Source organism: Oncorhynchus nerka, linkage group LG11 (genome assembly GCF_034236695.1).
Source record: "Oncorhynchus nerka isolate Pitt River linkage group LG11, Oner_Uvic_2.0, whole genome shotgun sequence".
In the NCBI taxonomy this organism is placed as follows: domain Eukaryota; kingdom Metazoa; phylum Chordata; class Actinopteri; order Salmoniformes; family Salmonidae; genus Oncorhynchus; species Oncorhynchus nerka.
In genome coordinates this window covers 39,789,131-39,802,441 of record NC_088406.1, presented here as the reverse complement: position 1 = coordinate 39,802,441, position 13,311 = coordinate 39,789,131, and the positions used below count along the sequence as shown (strand labels likewise).

At 46.9% G+C, this 13,311-nt stretch overlaps 1 protein-coding gene across 1 annotated transcript in view; it reads right to left on the bottom strand.

Moving 5' to 3' along the window:
• Positions 1 to 13,311, bottom strand: part of LOC115118987 (neurobeachin-like) — a 304,621-nt gene that overhangs the window by 12,749 nt on the left and 278,561 nt on the right. The window contains exons 48-52 of the mRNA XM_065024068.1: positions 7,155 to 7,244; positions 5,993 to 6,170; positions 3,145 to 3,216; positions 2,310 to 2,465; positions 1,888 to 2,058 (exon numbers count right to left, since the gene is read on the bottom strand). Coding sequence (XP_064880140.1) covers positions 1,888 to 2,058; positions 2,310 to 2,465; positions 3,145 to 3,216; positions 5,993 to 6,170; positions 7,155 to 7,244 — 667 coding nt within the window. The remainder of the gene's footprint in view (positions 1 to 1,887; positions 2,059 to 2,309; positions 2,466 to 3,144; positions 3,217 to 5,992; positions 6,171 to 7,154; positions 7,245 to 13,311) is intronic.

Below are 13,311 nucleotides of genomic sequence, written 5' to 3'. Positions count from 1 at the left end.
AATTCTTAATTATCTTCAGTAAAGATAATGAGAAAAACACTCACCTCAACCACAGCCTCATGTGACACCAGTTCATGCACAGCACACACATACATTATATATATGCACACACACACACACACACACACACACACACACACACACACACACACACACACACACACACACACACACACACACACACACACACACACACACACACACACACACACTCATAGGCCAGTTGTTTTGAACACAGATAATTAGTGAGTATGAGGAACTAAGTGAGAAGAGCAGCAGAAATCAAATCACACTCTGGAGCTGAATAGCAAGACATCTGGAGTATTTACTGGAACGCAAGTGACACACACCAGTGTTATGTGCGGGCCCCAGGGGGCCTGGCCCGCCCTTCCCCAATCAAATAAAATATTGAAATAATGATCATTTATTTGACTGAGATGCGCACCGACAGAAAGATGCATTAATCTCAGATAAAGCACCTGAGTGAGCAAAACAGCACCCCTCTGTCTCTGTATGTGTAGACCATGTATCTGACGCTGTCTGGACAAAAGGACTATGGTATGTCATACTTTTTCTGGCCAGACAGCATCAGATACATGGGCTACATATAGTAAGACCGAGTGGCGCTGTTTCGTCCGCTAGTTTCTGCAGCGAGAAATAAGCCCAATGCGTTTCTATGGGCACAATATGCAGACCTAAACTTGTTGAAAGGCATTATATACAGATCTCTGGTTTCAGCCACTTGAACATTAGAAAGGAAAGTTGGCAGGGTGCACAGTGCACTGTTCGGAGGCTGGCTTCCCCTAACGTAAAAATGATATAATTACTCCTGTCTAAATAAAAATCATTTAAAAGTCCTTACCAGAGAGCTTGACTTAGCCACAGAGCATCATTGGCTCCTTCTTTTTAAATAGCCTATGCTTATTTGCGAAGCCAGAATTGGTGCAGTGTGCGCGGCTATAGGCCAGGCTGAACATTGAGTTGCATCTGTCAGTGAATAGCATCTTAAATGTGTTTAGAGAAGGTGTCTTGAGTACAAGAAGGAGGGGCATGCACTAAACTCTACAGAATGTTCTCTGCTGTCTCTTGCCAAATCTTGCACAGTCATTGTTTCATTGTGTGAATTGTTTGCCCTTTGATTGTGGATTTTTATTAATTCAACATTACATACACACTGTTCAAAAGTTTGGGGTCACTTAGAAATGTCCATGTTTTTTTTAAAGAAAAGCACATTTTTTTGTCCATTAAAATAACATCAAATAGATCAGAAATACAGTGTAGATAGAAGTTGTTAATGTGGTAAATGACTATTGCAGCTGGAAGCGGCTGATTTTTTATGGAATATCTACATAGTCGTACAAGAGGCCCATTATCAGCAACCATCACTCCTGTGTTCCGATGGCACATTGTGTTAGCTAGTCCAAGTTTATCATTTTACAAGGCTAAATGAAAACACTTTTGCAATTATGTTAGCACAGCCGAAAACTATTAAACCATTAACAACATTTGAAGAAAAAAAACGGGCCCGCCTATAGAAATGAAATGGCAGTCCAACTGATTCATTCTGGAATCAGCCCCGCTCCTTGTCTCTGTCCATCATTCCATAACAAGTGGAAACCAGAATTTTCACTGCTGATCAAAGAATTCTTCTATTAATATAATAATCTACCTTGATGAACTACAGCTCCACGACGAAGTGCTGTAATTCATTTGAGCTGATATGAAGAGCTTCCTCTCTCTACCCTTGAACAGAGGGCAACTACTGGCTTCAGCTCATAGACAGGACTGCTACACTGTGTGTGTGTCTGTGTGTGTGTGTTTGTGTATGTCTGTCTCTGTCTCTGTCTGTTTGTGTGTGTGTGCATGTGAGTGTGTGTTCAGACTTACTGTTGTTGGGGTTGTCTCCTATGATGTGGTGTCGTCCGCTCCAGTACCACAGTAGCAGAGTAGCGTCTCTGGACCCTGACACGATGTAGCAGTCTCCCCCGATGTAGCTCTCTGACCTGGCCAGACACGTCACCACGTCCCAGTGTCCAAACACTATCTGGGTCAGCTTACCTGCAGGACAGAGAGAGCAATATAAAGTATTGTAGACGTACAGTAGTAATAAGGTAGTAGTATTATACGGTCTGTACTATTATCTGGGTCAGCTTACCCGCACAGAGACAGTATTATGATTTAAACCTTTGTGTCTAGGCTGTGTGGAAGTAGTACAGTGTAATATAGTGGTAGTATAGTACGACAGTAGTATAGTAGTAGTATTATGGTGGTACTATAGTAGCGAGTAGTACCATGGTAGTTAGTATTACCTGTCTCGGTGGAGTAGACTCTGAAACTCTTGTCCCAGAAGCCACAGACCAGGATGTAGCGGTTGTCGGCGGTAACCACGAAGCAGTGTGTGTTGATCTGGATGCTCTGATCCACCAGGTCTGTGATCTGACGCTTGTTACTCCCAGAGTTGTTGGCTACACACCCACACAGAGGGATAACTTAGTTAGTATTCAGTACAATGGTCTAGCCTGGCCTCAGGGTTACACTCACCAATCAGAGGGATAACTTAGTTAGTATTCAGTACAATGGTCTGATCTGGCCTCAGGGTTACACTCACCAATCAGAGGGATGACTTAGTCAGTATTCAGTACAATGGTCTAGCCTGGCCTCAGGGTTACACTCACCAATCAGAGGGATGACTTAGTCAGTATTCAGTACAATGGTCTAGCCTGGCCTCAGGGTTACACTCACCAATCAGAGGGATGACTTAGTCAGTATTCAGTACAATGGTCTAGCCTGGCCTCAGGGTTACACTCACCAATCAGAGGGATGACTTAGTCAGTATTCAGTACAATGGTCTAGCCTGGCCTCAGGGTTACACTCACCAATCAGAGGGATAACTTAGTTAGTATTCAGTACAATGGTCTAGCCTGGCCTCAGGGTTACACTCACCAATCAGAGGGATGACTTAGTCAGTATTCAGTACAATGGTCTGGCCTGGCCTCAGGGTTACACTCACCAATCAGAGGGATGACTTAGTCAGTATTCAGTACAATGGTCTAGCCTGGCCTCAGGGTTACACTCACCAATCAGAGGGATGACTTAGTCAGTATTCAGTACAATGGTCTGGCCTGGCCTGAGGGTTACACTCACCAATCAGAGGGTCCATCTCTATGGGCAGGTGGTGGGCCTGTTCCAGGGAGTAACCTGGCGCTCCTCTCAAACCTGGAAACACACACACACATTTCACATGTATGTCACACAAGCAGGTACACACACAAGTATGCACGCACACACATACACACACCCTGAACACCTGCTCCATGGTTAGAGGTTGGTTCATGAAGGTTTCCATGAAGCTTATTGATTTCAGTTCCTGACTGTCAGGCTGAGTAGAGCTATGATCCCCTGGAGGGCAGAAACACAGCAGTATGCTGGGAATATGAAGCCCTTATTATTCTGCTCATTATTGTTGGAACCCAGAACCCTTTTCTTCTCTCCAACAGAAGAACATTGGAGTTGCAGCTGTGGTCCTTAACGGCAGAATGTAAGGCTCCACTCTGGTCCTTAACTCTGTGTGTGTGTGTGTGTGTGTGTGTGTGTGCGCGCTCCGGTGACAGATGTGGAAGTGTGAAGAGAATCTGGTGCAGTTGCAGCCTAATTTCCCAGTAAGCTTTCAGGTGACCCTTGATCCTGAGGTGAGTTTGGTCCCTGAGAAGTGTGCATGTGTGTGTGTGTGTGTGTGTGTGTGTGTGTGTGTGTGTGTGTTGCACCTGCGTGCGTGTGTGTGTGTTTTTTTCTTTGGAGCGTTGGAGGGTAATGTTGTTCACCCATGCCTGAGGACCAACATGTGGAAGCACTCAGTCGCTCTTTACCTGACCAAGGGGTGTAGCAGGGTGGGTAGATATTGTCGTGGCTTGACTTATCTAATTACCTAAATATGTTTAATTGTTACCCTATTCAATGAATCGTGTAACAATTAACTCACTAGGATCTGGGGCACCATGAGAGCGGTTCTTTAAAGAGTTACCATCTCCCAAATTAAACTCTAAAGGTCTTTACCTATCACGTCTATAAACAGTCAACTTATTCATCATAACCTTGTATCATATCATTATTATGTCGTAACCTCCTTGCATCTGCAAAAAACAGAGCCTTACTTATTCAGTACAACACAAGTTGATTTAATTAATTATTTACTAGCTAATTAAATGGTAACACAGGATAAACATACACTTCATACACTAAAAACAGGTCCCTGGCGGAATGACAACAATATGGCTGCTTGTTATAAAAGAGATGGAGGGATGGGGGGCAAAGATGGGCAGAGACACTTAACCTTGGTACATTTAGAAACTACTCTCACTTACAGTAATCATATACTTTGCACATGAACCGCCACCCTCTTTGAGCAAGAAATCATGAATGTATTTACATGAAATGCCGGATCTCTCTCGGTGGACAGTGCCTTTGAAAGGGGGTTGGGCCTTTACATGGCAAGCTTGTAAGGCTCTGATTGTTCCAAAATGGTTCCAACAAGTCTTCTACTGTTGTTCTTCTCTGTAGTTTCCGGTATCTGATTACTTGCCGTGTAGTCCTGAACAGAACTACAATAGATTTTTCTTCCATTCACTCCTGAAGATGCTTCTATGAAGATAGGCTAGCCAGCCGGGTCGATGGTTCCCAGTGGGGTGGTGAGAGTAACGTAATATGATGGTTTGAGCAGAGAAACGTTAGTAGAATGGTCCCACTTAAATTTGCTTTCGAAGCTAATCAGCCGTACCAGTGATTGTCCGAGAGGTGAGTTTATCATCTCTACCTCGTGTTGATATTCAAAGTTCAGACCACTTTAAATGTGCAGCTGCATCTCAACGTTTTTCTGGTCTGACATGTTAATCCTTAACCCAGTTTGTTCGAAAGGACGGTTCCATCAGGCTGACACGCTCTCTGACCTCACTCAGGGGCGTGACTTGTCACTGTGCAAAGTTTATGTAACACAATTATCTCTTATGGCTCCTAAAATGGTTTGTCCAGACCCAGGCTGTTACAGACCCAGTCTGTTACAGACCCAGGCTGCTACAGACCCAGGCTGCTACAGACCCAGGCTGTTACAGACCCAGGCTGCTACAGACCCAGGCTGTTACAGACCCAGGCTGCTACAGACCCAGGCGGTTACAGACCCAGGCTGCTACAGACCCAGGCGGTTACAGACCCAGGCTGCTACAGACCCAGGCTGCTACAGACCCAGGCTGTTACAGACCCAGGCTGCTACAGACCCAGGTTGGTAAGGAGGGGTTTTACAGGGCCACTGCTGTGGTAGGTAGCACATGTGGTGGAACACGCAATTAGTTTTACAAGAGCGTGTGTGTGTGTGTGTGTGTGTGTGTGTGTGTGTGTGTGTGTGTGTGTGTGTGTGTGTGTGTGTGTGTGTGCATGTACACTACCGTTCATAGTTTGGGGTCACTTAGAAATGTCCTTGTTTTTGAAAGAAAAGCACATTTTTTTGTCCATTAAAATAACATCAAATAGATCAGAAATACAGTGTAGACATTGTTAATGTTGTAAATGACTATTGTAGCTGGAAACGGTACAGAGGCCCAATATCAGCAACCATCACTCCTGTGTTCCAATGGCACGATGTGTTAGCTAATCCACGTTTATCATTTTAAAAGGCTCATTGATCATTAGAAAACCCTTTTGCAATTATGTTAGCACAGCTGAAAACAGTTGTTCTAATTAAAGAAGCAATAAAACTGGCCTTCTTTCGACTAGTTGAGTATCTGGGGCATCAGCACTTGTGGGTTCGATTACAGGTCATTTACAACATTAACAATGTCTACACTGCATTTCTGATCAATTTGATGTTATTTTAATGGATGAAAAAATGTGCTTCTCTTTCAAGAACAAGGACATTTCTAAGTGACCCCCAAACCTTTGAACGGTAGGGTATGTGTGTTCTGGTCTGTGCTTTCTGGCCTCTGTGTGTGTGTAGTACCCTCACCGACAGTGTTGTGCCAGCGGTTGACAGCGAACAGTCGGCTGCAGGTGACGGTGACAGCGGCAGGGACAGAGAGGTGTGGCAGGGTGTTGGCTGCTACGTGTGTCACCGGGGAGTTGGAGGGGAACTTCAACACCATGATCACATCCTGCTGCATCTGGTCCTTGAACATCAGAGGACTCTGGGGAAGGAAACACTATTGAGTAGAAGAGAGGGAGGATGGAGGATGGAGGATGGAGGGATGGAGGAGGAGGAGGAAAGAGAAGGGGACAGAATGAAGAGAGGTAATTAGTGTGGAGGTTAAACAGGTTTCAGACACAGAAAAGCAGGAGAGGAGGGGGATGAGGAAGAGGAAGAGGAAGTGGAAGAGGGAAGAGGGTAGGGGGGAGGAGGACAGGAGGGAGGAGGAAGAGGGGAGGGAGGAGGGGAAGAGAAGGGGGAAGAGGACCCCCCCGACAGTCTGATGGTCAGTCAGACAGACAGACATACATACAGACATATAGGCAGACACACATACACAAATACAGAGACAGACAGGGGTTAGAAACATGAGATGGAATTGTTGTTTATAGTACATGAAACATCAGGGACAAGGGTTGTCCATCCATTTGCATGTATCTTCACTTGCAAGCAAAGTCGGGACATTTTCCTAATGCTAAATAATGTAGGTCATTTTTGTACTTTGCACAACTATTTTGCACTTCAAAAATGTGGCGCTCAGTTTAGTTGACTGTATGGGGATAGCAAAAAGGACTAAACCCACAACACGTCAGACACGTCAGACAGCTGTGGTAGAACTGGGTCAGTAGGGGGCACTCTTCCCTCTGCTCTACACAATAGACACAACTCCTCACTCAATGGAGCCATTGGAAATATGTTGGAAGCAATGGGGACTGGGGAGTTGAAATGGGGAGTGGGTACAAGGAGTGGAGGACATGGTAGAGAAGAGAGCATAGAGAAACCTATTGGCAAAATATTCTCTCTCCCACCATGGAGAGATGGGACTCCCACACAAACCACAAAGACATTCAAACACATACACACACACACACAAAAGCACAAACACGCACACACACATACACAGACACACTTGCATGGATACACACGCACACAGATAGACAGAGACGCAGTGGAGAGAATTTTTCCAGCATGCCGTGTGTCTCACCAGGTGCATGGCCGAGCTGCGAGGAGGATGTGGCTCGATGAGCAACTGAGACGGAGTCTGTCCAACAATCAGAATCTGCTTCTCCATCGCCTGAGGAGAGAGGAGAGACGGAAAGGGAGGGAGATAGGGAGAGGAGAGAGGGAGAATAGAGAGAGCAAGGGAGGAAGAGAGAGAGAGAGAGAGCAGGAAGGCGAGGGAGAGAGAGGGGGGGTGAGAGAGGGAGAGCGAACAGGAAGGCGGGGAGAGAGAGAGGGAGAGAGGGAGGGAGGATAGAGAGAGCAAGGGGGGAGAGAGAGAGAGAGAGAGAGAGAGAGAGAGAGAGAGAGAGAGAGGGCGAGACAGCAGGAAGGCGGGGAGAGAGAGAGAGGGAGAGAGAGAGGGAGAGAGGGAGAGCGAGTGAGCAGGAAGGCGGGGGAGAGAGAGGGGGAGAAAGGAAGAGAGAGGGGGAGAGCAGGGGAGAGGGAGAGGGTAGAGAGATAGATAGAGAAAGGGGGAGGAGAGGGGAGGAGAGAAATAATAGAGAGAGGGGGAGACAGAGAGGAGAAAGATGAGAGAGAGAGGAAGAGGAGAGAAAGAGAGAGAGGTCTGCTGTCACTATCAATATTCATCAAAGTGATGGGTCAATGCGTTACTTGACAATGCAAGCAAATCCCAACTCAGCCATGCCTCCGAGAAGGGTGGTCGTAGAGGGAGGAGAGGGGTGCACTCCCAATCCGCCTGGGTGCTCCCCCTCCCCCTTCCTCCCCCTTTCCTCCCCCCTCCGCCTGCAGAGTCATCCAAGTGTTAGTATGGAAGAGACAACCCTTTCCCTATTAACATGCTTCAGTTAACCATTCCCATCCCCATCCCGGGACCCTCCACACTAACGCTAACCTGGATTGACATGATGCTAGGACTGCAGCAGTCCCCACATCCATGTTATTGTGCCTGGAACAAAGGCAGAGAGCAAAAACACACACATGCAGGCACACACAAATCACACACAGCACTAGACAGTACACACCACTCAGTATCTACAGCTTCCATTGGCAACCACATGCCACAGTGGAAGCAGTGTGTTCTGGGTAGAAGGTGATTCTTAGCCAGGACCGTCTACCCATAATCCCTGGGTCACTTCCCATCATGCATAGCACCAGATAGGTGAGGACCCCTGGTCAGTTGAACATCGTGGAATGCCAGTGAATGTTTCCCGTGAGTCGTTGGGCGGCGAACACATTTGGCAACCATTATCAGTCAGTGGCTCTTTACTATGCAGTCAGTCAAGTAATAACCTAGTCCCATTATAGCTATTTTAGGTGAGGGCTGGGGTGAGGGTCACCAGTCTGTTCACATAATGAAATCTGAGCCAGAGATCTGAAAGAACCAGAGGGCCATGTGGAAAACATCAGCCTTTCTTCTGACCATTCATTCTATTCCAGAAAAATGTACGGAAGAATTCCTTCTTTTGGTTCTCCAGGAGAACCTTGGCTGTGTACAAGGTGCTCTATTTCTACGGGCAAAGAAAGAATGCGAGCAGAAAGCGCAGAGAGAAAGGGAGAGAAAAAGAGCAGGGAGAGAGAGAGTGAGAGAGAGAGTGAGAGCGAGAGAGAGAGCAGAGTGATTGAAGGTAATCTGAAGAGCATGTTTTCTCCCGACCATCACAACAGCATGCTAATAGCTCTAATACTCTTGGCGGTCAGTGTGTCACAAAGTCACGTGCATCTCAAACAGCCATCCTGAAGACTTAACAGGCAGTTCATTCATTTACGACCCGCCTGCTTTAAGGCCCTGCCTGTCTTTTGGCTGATAAGTGACACGTATTGTGTAACTATCTGCTGATATAGCTCCCAGCAACAACCAACCTGCCTGGATGAACACACAGGTATATCAGCAGCTATCACCTGGCCTGGGGGGGGGGACAGACAGACAGACAGGTATAGTACGTGGTATGGTACTGACTCATCGTACCTGGGAAGTGGGAAGTAACTAACACCTGTTCATCAACACCTTAACACCCACACACCAAATCAACACGGTTGGGTCATACTAATAGATTGTGTTTTTCTGTGTAGTTGAGATCAGACTTTTGCTCTGGAAGTGTGATGACTGTATGTAGTTCTTAATTATCACATAATTAAATTCTAAAGTATCTATAAGAAACATTTAAGAACAAACATTAACCAAGGCACTACACGCACCCACACAAAGCCAAAATATATGATTTTGAATTCCATCCTTTCACACACTATTAAAACCTTGATGTGAGGTTATGAAGTTGACACGTTATGAAATTAACATTGTCATTGGTGACTTTGAGATGAGCCCGTGTGGACTGGCTGTAGGCAATCCACCACAGACAGAAGTTAGCCTGAAGGGTCTCTGGGAATGACCGTCTCTGAGTTGACATGTGAACTACCGTATGTAGAAGTAGCCTGAAGGGTCTCTGGGAATGACCGTCTCTGAGTTGACATGTGAACTACCGTATGTAGAAGTAGCCTGAAGGGTCTCTGGGAATGACCGTCTCTGAGTTGACATGTGAACTACCGTATGTAGAAGTAGCCTGAAGGGTCTCTGGGAATGACCGTCTCTGAGTTGACATGTGAACTACCGTATGTAGAAGTAGCCTGAAGGGTCTCTGGGAATGACCGTCTCTGAGTTGACATGTGAACTACCGTATGTAGAAGTAGCCTGAAGGGTCTCTGGGAATGACCGTCTCTGAGTTGACATGTGAACTACCGTATGTAGAAGTAGCCTGAAGGGTCTCTGGGAATGACCGTCTCTGAGTTAACATGTGAACTACCGTATGTAGAAGTAGCCTGAAGGGTCTCTGGGAATGACCGTCTCTGAGTTGACATGTGAACTACCGTATGTAGAAGTAGCCTGAAGGGTCTCTGGGAATGACCGTCTCTGAGTTGACATGTGAACTACCGTATGTAGAAGTAGCCTGAAGGGTCTCTGGGAATGACCGTCTCTGAGGTGACATGTGAACTACCGTATGTAGAAGTAGCCTGAAGGGTCTCTGGGAATGACCGTCTCTGAGTTGACATGTGAACTACCGTATGTAGAAGTAGCCTGAAGGGTCTCTGGGAATGACCGTCTCTGAGTTGACATGTGAACTACCGTATGTAGAAGTAGCCTGAAGGGTCTCTGGGAATGACCGTCTCTGAGTTGACATGTGAACTACCGTATGTAGAAGTAGCCTGAAGGGTCTCTGGGAATGACCGTCTCTGAGTTGACATGTGAACTACCGTATGTAGAAGTAGCCTGAAGGGTCTCTGGGAATGACCGTCTCTGAGTTGACATGTGAACTACCGTATGTAGAAGTAGCCTGAAGGGTCTCTGGGAATGACCGTCTCTGAGTTGACATGTGAACTACCGTATGTAGAAGTAGCCTGAAGGGTCTCTGGGAATGACCGTCTCTGAGTTGACATGTGAACTACCGTATGTAGAAGTACACCGGCTTGTCTCTAACAATGTTGTCACAACCACAGCTACCATCACCAGGAATCTGTGTCTTTTAAGTTATGTATAGCTTATCAAGGGATCTTCTTATAGTTGAGGTCAACTATTTAAACACTAGCATGCCAGAGCTGCTACTATGGCTAGGTGACTGCAGTAAGCATTAATGAAAGCAGCTTCAAAGCTTCTGTCATCACAAGGACACCTTCATTGGGCTAGCACACACATGGGGGAGCCATGTTGTTTGTCCCTTCAATAGGCAGCAATGGGCTTTCTAACTGGAGGCTGTGTGATTGGCTGTCTGCAGGAGAACAGCCTCACTGATGAATAATTTGTCTGTTTGTGTCTGAGTGACACAGCAGGGTCTGTATCAGGGGGCTGCTGTCATGTTTTCCATATGAGAAGGCTGTCAGGATCGACATCAAGGCTGCAGTAGGACTCCTGTTCCAGCAGCGCGCCCAGTAGACCTGTCACTGTGCCCTCAGCCAACCACGGCCCGGACACCTGTCTTAGCCAACCACGTCCAGGGCGGCCCGGACAGCCCGAACGCATGTAACAGCAGCAGCCATCAGCTAGTCTAATCTGACACCTAGTCAGATGAATGATTATCTTTCAATCTGACTTTCTAATTCCTTGACATTTTAATGCCATAATTTCAGTGGTTAATGTCAGCGCTGCGGTTGGACCTGCCAGACAGGTATGAACCAGAATCTGCCTGAAGCTATTCAACACATCCTAAAATGTTCTGGAGCCAATCAACACATCCCAAAATGTTTTGGAGCCTATAAGCACATCCACTCAGAATGGCTGACTGACTGGCTGGCTGACTAACTGACAGGCTGGCTGGGTCAGCTAAAAGAAAAACATTTTGGGATCCTTTGACTGGGAGCAGCTCCACACATGGCTGCCACCTTATTTCCACCAATACACAGGATCCCACTACTTCCACCATTATCAGGCAAATCGATACTTGTTGTGCGTGCCAAAAAGCAGCCTTTTCCCATAGGGCTCTGGTCAAAAGTACTGCACTGTGTAGGGAATAGAGTGCCATTTGGGATGCAGATTTGATGTTTATCTCTAATTGTAGTGCTTATCTGAAGCATTGAACTCTTTCTTCCTTCTGCTACATATCATCTCTCATAGACTCTATTTTGCTGACTTGACCTTAGTTTCCTGTTTCTGAGTTAATGACAGACAGTAATGAATTCACCTGCTATGGAGTAAAAATAAGAGGATCTGACGAAGGCATCAAGGTATTCAGGCGTACCTTCTTTAGTATTTATCATATCTGTTGCATTTAGCTGAGCTAAGTCCTCCCTCCAACACACAGACACACAGACCCATGTTAGAAAGGACACAGCATCAACTGGCCACCACCATTAGGCAGTATGAAGCTACACGGTCAGCTCCCATCCCAACACTATCGCCTCGCAGGGTGGCAGACAGACAGACAGCTCCCATCCCAACACTATCGCCTCGCAGGGTGGCAGACAGACAGTCAGCTCCCATCCCAACACTATCGCCTCGCAGGGTGGCAGACAGACAGACAGCTCCCATCCCAACACTATCGCCTCGCAGGGTGGCAGACAGACAGTCAGCTCCCATCCCAACACTATCGCCTCGCAGGGTGGCAGACAGACAGTCAGCTCCCATCCCAACACTATCGCCTCGCAGGGTGGCAGACAGACAGACAGCTCCCATCCCAACACTATCGCCTCGCAGGGTGGCAGACAGACAGTCAGCTCCCATCCCAACACTATCGCCTCGCAGGGTGGCAGACAGACAGACAGCTCCCATCCCAACACTATCGCCTCGCAGGGTGGCAGACAGACAGACAGCTCCCATCCCAACACTATCGCCTCGCAGGGTGGCAGACAGACAGACAGCTTCCAAAACCTCACAGCCAGATGACTCCAATAATTGCCATTGTCTGAAAAAGCCTGAGAGGAAATAATGAAAACCAAAGCCGTTGTCCATATTGTTTGGTAATTAGGCAGCTGAGTGATTTGCATAGTGGTCACTTGATAGATAAAGGCGGCCCGGGAAGTGACGGGATATAAATGAGTTGTTTTGCAGACGGCAGATGGTGGATATCACAGGGAGAGGAGATCACACTGGAAACACCACACTGCTGCTGCATGCCAGCTGTTACTGGTGTAGTCTCAGCTCCCCTCCTCCTCCTCCTCTCGACCGCTCTACCTCCCTCTCTCTCTACCTCAACCTCCCCTTCCCTCTCCTTATCTCTCTCTACCTCCCTCTATCTCTATCTTCTTCTCTCCCTTCCTCTCCCTCTTCCACTCTCTCTCTCCAAATCACTCACTCTCCACCCCCCCTCTCTCTTTCTCTTCTCTCCCTCTCGCTCTACCTCCCTCTCGCACCTCTTCTCTCTCTCTCTCTCTCTCTCTCTTCCTCACCCTCTCCCTCTGAGACCTCCTCCCCTCTCTTTCTCTGAAATTAAGCTATTCACAGCTTCCTCCTGCTCAGAGAACAGCTCAGATCGAGTCAATTAATTAAATGTAAATGAGAGGATTCACTCCCATGTCTATTCACAAGATGACCCCTTGATAATTTATATCAAACAACACTTCAGACTAACATTCATTGACCTGGGTGTGAATGTGAGTGAGTGAGTGAGTGAGTGAGTGAGTGAGTGAGTGAGTGAGTGAGTGAGTGAGTGGTAGTGAGTGAGTGAGTGAGTGAGTGAGTGAGTGAGTGAGTG